This window comes from Panulirus ornatus, chromosome 59 (genome assembly GCF_036320965.1).
Source record: "Panulirus ornatus isolate Po-2019 chromosome 59, ASM3632096v1, whole genome shotgun sequence".
NCBI lineage: Eukaryota > Metazoa > Arthropoda > Malacostraca > Decapoda > Palinuridae > Panulirus > Panulirus ornatus.
Genome location: NC_092282.1, coordinates 1462945 through 1478520, shown reverse-complemented (window position 1 = coordinate 1478520; position 15576 = coordinate 1462945). Strand labels below are relative to the sequence as shown.

General features: G+C 44.3%; 1 protein-coding gene and 1 long non-coding RNA gene across 4 annotated transcripts in view; one reads left to right on the top strand and one right to left on the bottom strand.

The window, feature by feature from the left end:
• LOC139767290 (GATA-binding factor C-like) overlaps positions 1-15576 on the top strand; it is a 188339-nt gene that overhangs the window by 135928 nt on the left and 36835 nt on the right. For all 3 annotated transcript variants that reach the window (XM_071696490.1, XM_071696491.1, XM_071696489.1), the window contains exon 3: positions 13927-14926. In XM_071696490.1, the coding sequence (XP_071552591.1) occupies positions 14554-14926 (373 nt within the window). In that variant the 5' untranslated portion in view covers positions 13927-14553. The remainder of the gene's footprint in view (positions 1-13926; positions 14927-15576) is intronic.
• The window catches only part of LOC139767291 (uncharacterized), an 87392-nt gene that overhangs the window by 47781 nt on the left and 24035 nt on the right, over positions 1-15576 (bottom strand). The window lies entirely within an intron of this gene.

The following is a 15576-nucleotide window of genomic DNA, read 5'->3' as shown; positions in this document are numbered from 1 at the left end:
AACTGAAGGACAGCTATATGATATGAACCACAAATTAAAACATTTTTCATTTAAGTCTTTGAAGAAAAAAATCGACCGTCTCAATTAATTGTTCACAAACATACATTCACACATAGATATATCTTCTGTATTATTATTATTATTATTATTATTATTATTATTATTATTATTATTAATTATTATGATTATTACAATTATTAATATTATCATTATTATTTTTATTATTTATTATTATTGTTGCAAGTAAGTCATATGGTGGTTTAAGGAGTGAAGGTTCTGGGAGCACTGAGGAATGTGTGGAAATAGAGTTCGCTATCTGGGAGGGCAACAAAGGGCATGTAGACGAAAGGAGTGCACGGGATAGAGCAAACTGGAGAAATGTGGTATACAAGGGACGACGTTCAGAAAATGGATTTAAGTAAGGCATATGAAGCAGCCGAGGGAAACCGCGGAAAGACATGAAAACGTGCTTATTGATAAGGGGATACTGCTTCGGTGCATTACACAAACACCTACATAATGCATGTGAGCGAATTAAACCTTCCTCCACCTCTCTCTCTCTCTCTCTCTCTCTCTCTCTCTCTCTCCTGGTACTATCTCTCTAGCGGGGAGAATGACAAAAAAACATGAAAGAAAACGAAAATAATGCGACACATGGGTCAGGTTGGCTGGAAAAATCCAGGCGAGTGTGTGTGTGTGTGTGTGTGTGTGTGTGTGTGTGTGTGTGTGTGTGTGTGTGTGTGTGTGTGGCTGGTGATAGAATGAACAACAAGTACATACATCACCTCATGACAGATGCACGATAGGAAAAACATCATTTTTCATATAATGTGAACACTACATTAGGAAAAGAAAGACAACTTTTATCTCTACATACAGATCTGTGTGAAAAACATAAGCATTTATCACTGTAAATCATTTGCATTATAAGAAGCATTATTCATCAGCTTGTGCAGGTGTGGTATACAGGTCAAAGGTCAGGAAGTGGGCGTGCGGCAGGCTGGGAGGGTGGGGTGACCTGGGTGGATGTGGAGCTCCACTAGGGACACGCCCTAGCCACCTGGTCTCTTTAATCAGCGTCTGATAGATAAACGGACTGGAAATAATTGTCTCAGCAAAAGTCATATATATATATATATATATATATATATATATATATATATATATATATATATATATATTGGAAAGGATCAAAATTTTGCGCGTGATCAAGATATTCCTATGAGTCCACGGGGAAAATGAAACACGATAAGTTTACCAAATGACTTATATTTCTCTCTTGTGTCTCCCCTGATGATGTGATTATTACACGAAAGTGCACTTGGGAACTTATCGTGTTCCGTTTTCCCCGTGGACTCATGGGAATATATTTTTTTTTTTTTTTTTTTTTCATACTATTCGCCATTTCCCGCATTAGCGAGGTAGCGTTAAGAACAGAGGACTGGGCCTTTGAGGGAATATCCTCATATGGCCCCTTTCTCTGTTCCTTCTTTTGGAAAATTTAAAAAAAAAAAATGAGAGGGGAGGATTTCCAGCCCCCCGCTCCCTTCCCTTTTAGTCGCCTTCTACGACATGCAGGGAATATATATATATAAACTCTCTCCCCGTTACACACAAATAACCACATGAATATAAACAACTACAAAGGGAAGAACGTGTTGAAGCGTTCCTCATCTCGTGAGTTAACCCTTAACAAGAAGAGAGAAATAACAGATATGATTTACATCAACATCATCAGCAGAACATCACACACACATAACATCTTGACTACACTATTGGCGGCTATCTACACTGTACTGAGAATGACTCTAGTTTGTGGACCATCTTGATCAAACGAATCAACAAACTTCAACAGCGACCTAACCTACTGGGAAACCAACAAAACCAAACCTCAAATATAAAGCTACAAAGTGTGAGGCGTCTGTGTCCCTGTGCTGGTGTGTGAAGGAAAAGTTGTGAAATGTTTTCAGATGAACTCAAATGTATTTATATAAGACAACGAGGAGAAAAGAAACGACCTGGAATAAGACCTCCAAGCTGACGACGGGAGTATACGCCAGCTGCCTCCAACTCTCTCCACTGCAGGCAACGTCTGGAAAAGGAAGTAGAAACTAAGCAAAACTTGGAGACATCTCGTCATGGTCAATATATGCAGAAATAACAAGAACTGATCGGCAGACGGAGAAACTCCCAAAAGTTTTTTTTTCTGCGCAAAAAGACGAAGAACTGCCATCAAAGCCGACCTCCTCGTCCTCCTCCTCCGTAAGAAAAAAAAAAAAAAAAAAACGTACCGACCTACACTGATGACTGACGAATGAGGAAGACAATAAGAACCAAGCCGAGTCAGTGTCGAGTGAGGCCACACACCAACCACTTGACTTCTCAAAGCAGTTCTTCCCCTCGACCCAGACAAGTCGGTGGCCTGTATAACTGATGACGTTCAGAACATGATGGCCAGTTTGTGTGTTCCAAAACTAGATACATAGAGCTCCATCCTGATGTAAGTCATCTGTATCGCTGGAGAAAGAGTTTATATTCCAGAGTTTAGTGTGAAGACACTAGCGAAGTCCCGAACTTGCAGATAATTATAATAATAATAATAATAATAATAATAATAATAATAATAATAAGACATCCTGAAAAAAGTAGTGATGACAGGAGTAATCTACGTGTCATGTAGAGGTTCTGCTGCGACGGGAACTGCTCTACATAATCGGGGTAAACAATGAATGACCACAGGAGGAGGACCCCGTCTCTGAGGACGGCCCGACCGCTGTACAATCACCCGTGGAACTCGTATGGACAATAACCTGTTGACATCTTCCTCATGCACGTCCAGAAGGTCCTTCAGAAGTCAAAGCACAGAGTGACACCACATGAGAGGCATTTGGAGGAAATGTGGAGGTCAGTAGATTATGATTTTTTGACAACCGATCACAAAGTGCTGAAGCGACCCCGGAGTAATCGAGTACCTCCCATGTTAGACACTGTCTCCCACTGTACAGGAAACGAACTCACGCCCCTGATGGGCTTGCAGTGTGTCTTGCAGTGTGTGTGTCAATATCACTGTTTTCAAGCTGGTGAAGTTTCCGAGTTAGTTAATACCTTACGACCTTTGATTGTCGCTCTGATTAAGTTCCGTGTTTGAATGGCTTACAAAGGTTGAGAATAAATGTATACAAGGAAAATGATGGAAATGAGTCTTGTATACGATGGTCGTTAATACCCAACTGGAGAAAGAGACTTGTTACCTGGTGGGTGTGACATGCAGTGGGAAGTACGTGCAAGTGTCTCTGTAGACCACAAGACTTTCGTAAAGGACCACGACTGCTACTATGATGGTTAGAACAATACAACGATTAAGAAGACTGGTAACGTGATTTAGAAACGCAAAAGGATTAGGATGACTGGTAACGTGATTTAGAAACGCATAATGATTAGGGTGATTGGTAAGAAGGTCTCTTTAGAACAGCACAAGTAATGAAATATGTACGACGGGAGAGCAACTGTGAAAGACTGAACAAAGATTATACCCAGGACGGAACTATGTGTGTGTGTGTGTGTGAGGATAGTCACTCACTCACGAGGAACCCTCACACACTCTCGCCAGGCCGTCACCCAGGAGGACGCGTCCCTCCACAGGTCGTGTGATGTACATTATCATCAACACTTCCTGAGCGAGCCATCACAAGAACGTCCTACCAACTGGACCTATGACGAGCATTAATGTCACAACTCAACAATAAGGCGGCAAGTGACTGTACCTTTTAAGTTTGTTCACAGCATCAGTTTATACTGACATATAAACCTTAATACTTGTTTATCCTGTATCATGTCCTCCAACATGCATCCCACAGGATCTGCCGGGACAAAATAATATATGTAAATGATACACGAAAACTTTGAGTACAAAATATCCATATTGACCTCAACTGTATTCTTGTCAAACGGTGAAGAAAAAAAGAGGGAAAGTGAAGTATGATCGTTACAACAAAATATGAAGAAAAAAAAATATCGTTATAAACTTTCTACGAAAACCTGATAACTGAAGATAAAATATCACACGCAATACATTCTATCAGAATGAGACCAGTTAAGCGGGAGGCAGCAGGTCACGTGATAAATGATGAACTATACTGGTGTAGTGTCGTTATGCAGGCTGACTTTAACTCCTTTCTGTAAACAGGAAGTGGTTTTCCACTTGTTATTATGGTGATACTGAGACGCGTGTGTCTCGTGGAATAATTACAGTTCCTAACACAAGATCTAAACCTCTGGAAGACGTACTCTCTGGTGAAGCCCACCCAGGACGTGAAACTTGAGGGGTTCAAAATTTACTGGATCAAGGATCAGTTTCAAGGGAGTCCAAGAAAGCAACGTTATGCCCATCTTTAAGGAAGGCGACAGAGACACTGTTTCACGCTACAGGACGGTACTTTTAACAGCTGTATGTCTGGAAGCTGGTAGAAAATGTTGTAAAGGAAAAACTATTGTCTTCTTGGTAAGTGGAAAATACTCGATACGCGTCTCTGTTCAAGGTGAGGAGATCATGCATTACCAAGCTATCAAACTTCCATGAAACAAACACACACACACACACACACACACACACACACACACACACACACAATGTGGGACAAGTTTCTTATTCTTCAAAGCGAATTGGAGAGATGTTGTTACTGTTGCTCCTGGGAGAAAGGTAGAACAGGCGCTCCTTCGTTGGATAACAAATGCAAAGGGAAGGGAACAGAAGGCACGTATCCCTGAGGGCGTTGTTCCGGAGTCAGTAGTATTTGTGATCTATGCAAATGTGTCACTGGAGAACATGTATATTGAAGCGAGTTGAAGGATTATATCAAGCTTATACGAGAACCAAAGTTTGACTGTGACGGCTTATAAGGACGCCTAGAGGGTCCAAAACTGGCGAGGTGAATGGTTAATGAAATCTTCCTAACCAAAAGTATGTTGAGGGAACTGGAACCGCACAACTGTGCTTACTACCTAACCTCACAGGCAACAAACAGTGAGAGGATCAATGGAGGAAGTGAAGGATATAGGTGATGCCTTGCTATTCTTCGTTAATCCATATCGTAGGTTGCGAGGGCAGCTTGACCACTCTCAAATCGCACTACAAAACAAACAGATGTTTACGATAACATTCACTGTAAGAGGCCACAAGTTTGCCCACAGTGGAACAGAAAAATGGAAAGTATGACTTGAAAACAACCTTAATTCCTAAACCAGTTTAATGAAGCAAACAGTAAACAGTTTTTGTGAAAGTTGTAAAGACAGAACAACCCTAGACCATAACATGAGAGTGACAGTATGACAGGAGACAAAGTTTATGTGATGCGGCCCCACACAACTCTTTAACCGCTTAGTATTAATTGATAATTTACACACACACACACACACACACACAGAGAGCAAGAGGAAATTTTTGCAAAAAGGTATGTGTGTATGTGTGTGTGATTACCAGTTTTGTTAAGGCAAGAAAGTTAAATACTTGTGTTGTAACGTTACTCGTACTGTGTGTGTGTGTGTGTGTGTGTGTGTGTGTGTGTGACTCGCCCGTGTCCGTGGCCAGTACCGGTGTACGTAATGGAGTATTTACTGTTATCTATTCGTCAATACTCATCAGAAGGTGTAGCCAGTTGTGTCACCGGCCAACACATCCTCCTCTGCTCCTCCACGCTAAGCTGGCGTTACAGGGGCATGTGTTACCCTGACGCACCTGGTTGTACAGGCGTTAAAGGGGCATGTGTTACCCTGACGCACCTGGTTATACAGGCGTTACAGGGGCATGTGTTACCCTTTGATTATACTGAATACCTGTATTATATCTCTTCTCTAATATCTCATTATAAATCTCTCTTTTCTAAGTTCAAGTCACAACGTCGGCGCTCTGAATTGGCTCATCAGACCGGGAAACATGATGGTTGGCGGCTCGCCGCTGTGGTTGGCAGCTCGCCGCTGTGGTTGGCGGCTCGCCGCTGTACCTTATATACTTTTTTTTTCGATTAAGGCGGCGGAAACGTAATGTAAGGGTTTAAGACGGTAATACATCCGGATATTTTGAAGAGTGAGGATCAGTGTATTAGGCTTGAATTCGAATGCCTTCCCTACGTACGGAACCCAGGAATCTGTGTTGTCATGTTTTACTGGGTTTTCGTCCTGCTCGTGTTTACGTCATCCTCTTTCGTTATCCACTGCTCTGACGTCATCCTCTTTCGTTATCCACTGCTCAGGTGAATTCATACTGCACCACATCTCGGGTTCACTACCACTTTGTAAAACGTTCCTTTTACCGACATGTAAAATCCATCTGACACGCGTGAACCTTGTGCGTATGTCAAGTGGCAGCTGTACCAGTTCTGACACTTATATTTCCCAGGGTTATATCATATGTAATTCTTGTTAAAATATAGCATAGCAAAGTATGTCAGAACGTTGTATATTGGTCCATATCATGCCAGAACTCGTGGTTTAACATAGCAAGTTGCCACAGCTCTCTATCTGTTAACCTGTTAACAGCTTTTGATTCTGCACCGAGATGCTAACTATGGACGTCTGTCTCTCGGCGTATTGGGTAAATAGCCAGTTACTGACAGCCATAAAAAGTACAAAAAGACAAACAGTTTGCTATAACCAGGGCATTATAATAATGTATATACTGTGCCCACTTGCATTCATAACAAACTCAGTCATTAAAAGGTCAACCATCATCACGAATCACCAGGAGAAGATGATGTCTGTCACCACGATACCAGCAGGGAAGCTCTCCAGGAAGCCACGGAAATATGGCTGACACAACATCAAATGACTGAACAAGATCAAGATTGTGGTTCTGTATGGTGCCTACAAGAGATCAAAAAAGGTGTGAATATAAGATTAAGTACTAAAATACTGCCTGAAAGAACAGTATCCAGGTACCTAAGAGTCAAATCATTAACAATGGAAGGTATATAAACATAATGAATGAAAAAAAAAATTATCAGAGGTACTTGAGTCATCCCCCTCCCCCTCCACGCCATCACTTCCTAAAGAAGTTAAAATACTCATATACAACACTATACTCATACCAACACTAACGTGGACCTTCAACACTGACTTACATACACCACCACTGGCATAAGTAGATGACACCAGGTGGAATGAAGCCAGGAAGTCATCGTGAATGAAAAAAAATAAATATAGAAAACGAATCAAAGAAAACAGAACTCAAAAGTTGACAGCAGTAACGACAAGAAATCCATAAACAAAGTTCAGATGGTTAGGTCATCTGAAAAGACTGGATGAAGGACGAATATTTGAAGTTCATCACGCAGAACGAGACGGACAGATGACATCCTCGAAATCTTACAGAAACACGGAACTGGAAGGTTAAACCATTAAAACGGACAGCATCTAGCCACACCCAAGTATATAACGGATGACGGTGCGACATATTGCTACTTTAAGCCATACTGCGCCGCAGTAACCCGTAGTAAGAGACCAATATACAGATCAAGCCAGGGTGCGCCACATTATAGCAAAAGTAACACTTCATACTATGACGCGACATATATGTAACAAATGTGTGACGTAGGTAACAACCCAAGTCTTATATCCTTATAAAAGCACGGGAAGCACGAGTGGTAGGCCTCCGACAACATTTTAACGTAGGGATACACACGTGCCTTACCTTCCCTGTGTTGCTACGGCCAGATCTGCTAGGGCTAGGCTAGGGCGGTGGTGGTAGTAACGGTGTAGTCCGTGGTGGTGTTAGTGATGGAGGTGGAGGAGGGCGTCGTCGTCCGTGGTGGTGTTAGTGATGGTGGTGGAGGAGGGCGTCGTCGTCCGTGGTGGTGTTAGTGATGGTGGTGGAGGAGGGCGTCGTCGTCCGTGGTGGTGTTAGTGATGGTGGTGGAGGAGGGCGTCGTCGTCCGTGGTGGTGTTAGTGATGGTGGTGGAGGAGGGCGTCGTCGTCCGTGGTGGTGTTAGTGATGGTGGTGGAGGAGGGCGTCGTCGTCCGTGGTGGCTGTAAAGAACCATTAGTATGCTGGTTGGTCGTTCGGTCTCATGTTGTCGCCTCACCTCCCTCGTCCTGATCACCTCCCGCACGATCAACCTTGTGGTATGTCTTACGACGATCCCTGTGGTAGGTCGTACAACCACTGCGACAGGTCGTGCGACGACCCTTGTCGGAGGTCGTACAACGACCTTTGTGGCAGGTCGTAAGACATACCCTTAACGGCAGGCTGGCCTCCGTTCGCTTTGTTCTTTCTTATGTTTACCCTTATATCGTACTCTTTCCATGTTTACCCTTATATCGTACTGTTTCCATGTTTACCCTTATATCGTACTGTTTCCATGTTTACCCTTATATCGTACTGTTCTTTCTTGTGTTTACCCTTATATCGTACTGTTTCCATGTTTACCCTTATATCGTACTGTTCTTTCTTGTGTTTACCCTTATATCGTACTGTTTCCATGTTTACCCTTATATCGTACTGTTCTTTCTTGTGTTTACCCTTATATCGTACTGTTTCCATGTTTACCCTTATATCGTACTGTTCTTTCTTGTGTTTACCCTTATATCGTACTGTTTCCATGTTTACCCTTATATCGTACTGTTCTTTCTTGTGTTTACCCTTATATCGTATTGTTTCCATGTTTATTTTCGTCTTAGAAGTGTATCTGCGCCTGTTAAGCTCTCTGAACACACACTTAAGTAAGGTGAAGCCTCAAGACATCATCACACTAGAACTTTTTTTGACAAAAATTGTTTCAACCGTTTCAACAGCACACAAAGAACTGCCCCTTCCCTCGACACACCGGCCACACAACACGACCCGCTTTCACGTGAATGCCTACTGTAGCTAATGATATCAGCGCCTCCTGCAGGATTTTGTTTACTGCAATTGGCGTTTTCAAAGTTGTCAAACAGCAGGGTATCGCGTCACTGACTCAGTAAGCACAAATTACCTCTCTTCCCCACAGAAGACTACATGTATCACGTGGAAATGGGCGATCTTATGAAGTACTTCTTTGTTTACAATGATGACGCCACGGTCAAATGAAGTCGCGTTGTGATTTCTATTCTAAAAAAATGATAACTAACTTTCATCATATATTCAGTAATGTAACTTACGTTAAAACATGATTTAAATATTACACATTTCAGGCGTACACAAGGGTAAGTTTGAGAATAATCTATTGTAAAGGAAGACTTTAAACTAACGAAGATGAATATCAGCAGTGAGGAGTGGGTGCACTCCACTTCTAAAGAGCGATCGGCAACTTCTGTCGTCTGCACAGACGGGTGATATATGACAGTGCATTGACAAGATGCAAAAAGGTTTTTCCAACATCTTGTTTTCAGTACCGGATAACAAAGGACAAATGATGCCGCACCCGTCACTACAGGTGCGGGTAAGGTAAACCAGTCTCAAGAAAACCGACCATCTGTTCCAAAGATCAGCTCCCATCGTCCGTTTTCTAACGGCTTGTGAAGAGGGACTGAACAAAGCATGAGTGTTGAAAGTACGGCTTTCAAACCTTACCTCAAGTTAATTCACTCAGAATTTTGCACAGTGAAACGTGATACGCGAAGTAACGACTTACATATTGCTTGTAGCTGTTAGAAAACCATGAAATAAAAAAAGAGGACCTTGTACTAAGGTGTAGGAGGAGAAGCACAATACAAAAGATGGAAAAGGAACAACTTCCCTGAACATTAGTAGAATTACTAATAACATGAATTAAATGATAATGTCAGGAATCAAAAATGAATATAAAAGATCTATAACTACCACTTTATACAACTGTGAGGAGGAGGAAGTGCTTCGTGTAATTCTAACAAGTTTGACATTATATTGGAATAGTTGAGAAGAAGGAAGAGTTGGGTGTTAGTGAGTGCTGACCATCAAGACAGTCGTCAAACAATGTGAGGAGGAAAGTTATCAATGCCATGTGTTACAGACAGACAGAGCAGCCAGAGGAACCTCCTCTATTGTCTGGCCACTCAGGCAGTCATAGTGCGCTGTGGCCACGAACAGCCAGGTTGGCCACTATAACAATACTGCTAACTCACAGATACCCGTCTCCCCAGGTGTGTGTATGTGTGTGTGTGTGTGTGTGTGTGTGTGTGTGTGTGTGTGTGTGTGTGTGTCAGATCTTACCAGTGGTACACTTGAGGGATGTCAGATTTCAGAAACATAACATTATTCTTTGAATAACACTTGATCTACGATGCTATTGCTTTCGGCATTAAGAAATAATCTTCAGTACCCACCAACGTAAACAATGAAGGATGAATTCAGTGTATATGATGAGTAAGTTCGTGAATCATTGCTTGATAACTCATAACTTGCTGCTTTGTTCTTTGATGAATGAGAATGACGATAGTGTACGGTGAATGAGTGAGTGTCTCACGAGGGGAAGTGCGTGGTGTGAGAGCGTGGTGTGAGTGCGTGGTGTGAGTGCGTGGCGTGAGTGCGTGGCGTGAGTGCGTGGCGTAGATGAACGGATGATACTGTAGTGTACACCAGGAGGGTGAGGCGGGCTGGGGGAGTGCGTGGTCCACGTGGGGGAGCCTTGCGTGCCTCTGGGTCGTGAGGGTGACGGTGGAATGAGCCATTTTCCCAGGCAAATGGTGCACGACGGGTTATGCAAAATGGCCGACCTTACCTCCACACAAGAGACCCAAGTCTCCTCCTCCGTCATACCCACAACATCACACTCCGGCCGCTCCAGTACGTCACAACATGTCCCAGTATGTTCTAGTATGTCTCGCTATTCCTAGAACGTCATAATATACCGTACTATATCCTAGGGGTAAGGATGCCCAAGTATGTTCAGTATGTCCGAGTATGACACTGTATATTTATATGTCCTTGAGTGTTCCACGTACATGATGACACAGTATGGTCAACCTCTGTGCACTATATAAACTACTGTATATACATCCCTTGTGGATTATATAAACTACTATACATACAAGCTCTGTGGATTATATAAACTTTTATGTATAGAATCTCTGAAGACTATATAAACTACAATATGAATAAGCTCAATGGACTATATAAACTAGTATACATACCATGGCTTAACTAATTCTAGAACTTTTAATTCTATTATGATATCTAGATTGTCATCATGGTAAGAAAAATACACCATGACTGCAATACAGTACCATATCATCAGATATACACCATGATCAAGATATACAAACATATTAGTAATACAACAGCATTTCATACATAGATGATGTTAGCAGCACAAGTCAGTGGTATCAACAATAATACATTGTCTTGATAAGAAGACAGCATACAGGGGAGGTATCGGGCTCTCATCTCTAACCTCACCTCTTTTGGCTTCCCTCCCTCACTGGACCCTCTACCGCCCGTCTTGGTTCAGTAAAACATATGACTAAACTTCCTCAAAACTGTACATGACCCAGACCAGAGAGGCTCCACAACACATGATACACGGACAACACTGGCAACACATGATACACGGACAACACCGGCAACACATGATACACGGACAACACCGGCAACATATGATACACGGACAACACCGGCAACACATGATACATGGACAACACCGGCAACACACACGCTCAGAGATCACGAGAGAACAAGGCGGCAGACCTCTCCGCGGGGGTGGAAGTCCCTCTCCGCTCCGAACCTTCAAATCCTTTAACTTCATGTTGTAATTCTGCTCCCACGGTCTGCCACAGTCTCCCACGGTCTGCCACAGTCTCCCACGGTCTTCTCGTGCGGTCTGTGTGACTGTCTCCTATAATATCCTGCGTTGGTCTGTTACAATCTCCTACTGTCTGCCCGTCTCGCAAGGTCTGCTGAGGTCTCCCACGGTGTGGAGACCCCATCATCTCCAGCTACAAAATGCTTTTCTGATTTTCGTTCATGTTGGGACGTTGTAAGACCTTCTTATCGCGTTCTTACTTAAACAAAGATTTTTTCCTCGTAAATGGAGACGAATTTATTGGTCATTCTGTTGCTGAGTTAGGTCGCAGATGAATGTAGTGCCAGCACTAATTATGGTTGCTGCTTGATGCACTTCTGAACTGAAAGGCGCACAGGACTTACGAGACGTTTCGTTGGCATTATCTCACTACTTTTCCCCCGTCACTGTTGACTATAATGGTTCAGGGAGGCGGACCAGTTTGCCTCGCCCGCCACTGACTTACGATGATCATTCCTGTAATAACTGCCACAACCTCTACTGTGTTATACATTTTTCTTTGAACTTCAATACTTTCCGTCAACGTATTTCCTGATAATCCTTTCTGGCACAAGACTCCAAGGAATAATCTGAACTGTATGAACTGTTTCTCATGATACACGTGTGTGTGTGTGTGTGTGTGTGTGTGTCATTTCTTAACGCGTGCATCACGTAACACACTACATACCACTATAGATTAACATAATGAACGCGTAACACCAACATGTAACGATTCATCACATAACGAACCAAATGTATCATCGCCACCATAACACGGCTTACACCACCACCACACAACACCACCACTCCATGATAACACCATCATGTAACAGGCACATGTGATGGCAGGCCGAAGCATGTGAGAGGAGCAGTAGTTGTAGGTGGCCGTCAAGAGTGTAGGCCAGATGGCCAGCCTAACCTGCTCTATTTAGCTTCCCACAAAGCAGATAAATTCTCACGTGTAGCCATGGACGCGGAAGCTGGCTTCAGATGTGTCCTGTATATAACACCGTCATGCCCGTGTGCTTGCCAGCCAGGCCAGGCCACTCTAGGTGTGAGCTCCACCTGCTTCTCTTTATCTCGCCTGCTTACGTCTAACCTGAATGTTATCTGCTTACAGACTTTCCTTGCATCAGTGTTTCCTCAATGGTCATATTACATGTGATTGATGCTCATATCTTGGTGTATACTTGCTTTCTTGACACCTGCTTTCTTGGTGTCTTCATGCTTTTAAAGTGCTTGTTCCCTGCCTGAATGCTGCTTTTTTGGTGCCTGCTTTGTCTGCTCCTTTACCGACCTACCTGTATGCTCGCCTGCTGACTGCTTTCATGTTATTCTGCTTGATGGTAGTTGTTGACCTCTGGTGGGTTGTTTCCGTCTATGTGAGTTACATGAGTGACCGAGCATCCCTGCTTGCCGACCTTATCCACGGCTGGTCATCACAAGGTCATGTTTAGTTGACCTTCTTGATGAGCTGCTCTGTGACCAATGGAAGAAGGGAATGGTCGTGGATCCTTCATGAACTAGGTTCGTCCTAGTGTGTTACCCGATGCCTGGATTTTCCGATATTTTCATCCTAGTGAACCACACAGAAAGACAAACGTACAGGTACAGCCCTGTACTATGTAATCCTTACATTCTTCTGTACAATATTTAAGATGAACTAAATCATCATCACGTCTTACGGGCCTTTTCCAGTGGCGTGTGTGTGTGTGTGGAGTGAGTGAGGTGTAGTGAACACATCTACCATACTGTGGTACAACCTGTCTTGCTTCCCTGGAATGAACCTTCCACGTGGATCATCGTCTATTTCCTTGTAGCAACACATCATGCGAGGCGAATGGTCGTACCTGAGGACACGGAGTTACGTCCTTCTTGTTGAGGGTAGAGTTAACACAGGAAGCTAAAGCCAATGTAGTACGTTATTATGGAATTAATCAAAATACAAGTTATAATTCATCTCTTGTCTTACAGCTGCAGCGTAAATATCTTGTACGGTTGTAGATGTTTCTGTTGTAATTATCTTCAAGAAAAGACAAGAGTAAATTAAGATATGTCAAGTGTTAGTCTGCCCGAGCTGTGTTACACACACCACTAACTCCACTTACACAATATCAATAGGGTTGTGATAACTCCTACAGTATGATGTACAATGTGTTACAACCTCTAATACACTACCTTGTTTACCCTCCACAGGACCCAACAACGACGACAACTCCTCCCGTGCCTTACTACACCACTGCCTCGCCTCGCCTCGCTCACAACGTGCCTTCTGCCTCCACAGTGAACGTCACTCGTGCATCAGTCCACAATGAACGCTGGTCCAGCTTTACGTCTGTGAAGTGAACGCCGGTCGTGCCTTATGTTCGTAGAGTGAACGCCTGATTGCATCTGTGACCAGCACCTGTGCCTTGTGTCTGTCTGTAAGGTGACCAGCTGTTGTACGTACCATATGTACGTATGTACAGTGAACACAGACCGTGCCTTCCCTCCACGTCCGTAGCGCAGTAGTCAACCACAAGTGGCATCCCGCCGTGCCTTCCTGGTGTCCGTGTTGTGTCGCAAGCACTCAAGTGTTTTGCTGTGGCCCAGGTCTGTCTGTGGCTGACGTCTATGACCCACGCCTGCGGCTAACGTGTGTCTGTGTGCGTGTTTGTGTGTGCCTCAGATCAAGACCTGTCTGTCTGTTGGCTGCAGCGGCCTCCCAGGCCACCAGCCTGCGATCCGGGCGGCGCTCTGAGCTTGAGGTCGGAGACAGCAGACGGACGGAGGAGAGGTTGTGGGTGTTGTGGGCGGGAATCAGTCGGGGTGGAGTTCCCAGCCATGTTCCCCCCGGGCAGCGCGGGCGGGTATGGGCAGGAGGGCGGGCAGAACCTCCTCACGCCCTCCATGTACACCTCGCACGCCCACACTCACATGTTGCCTTACAACTCGTACTCGGCACAGCTGGTGCAGCCCTCTACGCCTTCGCCTTCCATGTGGCAGACCCCCGCCCACACCGGTCTGGCGCCCACCGCCCCGCCCACCGACCAGACCTTCTCCTCGCCCCTGGGCTTCAACTGTGGACGTGAGGGCTACCTGCAGGGTGCCGGGAGCCAGAGTCTACAGGCGCCCATCAGCCCATACCAAGCCTACGCCCAGATGAACCACGGCATGTGGCGTCACTACGACTCTATGAGTCTACAGGGCATTGCCAGTGAGTATCCACACATTAGCTTCCTTCAGGTTCTGCTGTAGAGTTACAACCCTCCGGGGCTCTCCTGGGGTCATAACACACAACCCTCCGGGGCTCTCCTGGGGTCATAACACACAACCCTCCGGGGCTCTCCTGGGGTCATAACACGCAACCCTCCGGGGCTCTCCTGGGGTCATAACACACAACCCTCCGGGGCTCTCCTGGGGTCATAACACACAACCCTCCGGGGCTCTCCTGGGGTCATAACACACAACCCTCCGGGGCTCTCCTGGGGTCATAATTCACAAGCGCCTGGAAGTTTCCTGGGGTTGTGATCTTTTGTTATAATTCTTGTGATTTCATAATATTTGAGTTAAAATGGCTTACATACGTCATCTTTGTTATGTGTCCACCATTAGGTACATCTTGTAGCCCAGATGTAAACATCAAAGCCACGACCATGATGAGGTCACCAGTTAGTTTAAATTTCAGATAAAAAATGTCAGAGTTTGTCTTACAAGCTGAATGTCTGCCATCCTCAGTGAGCGAGGAAGAAAATACTTCCGTAACCACTGTCATCAGGAAGGTCGCAGCACACACACACACACACACACACACACACTCCTCAAAGTCCTCAGAGAAAGAACTTGATCCGTGTGTGGCAGTGTAAA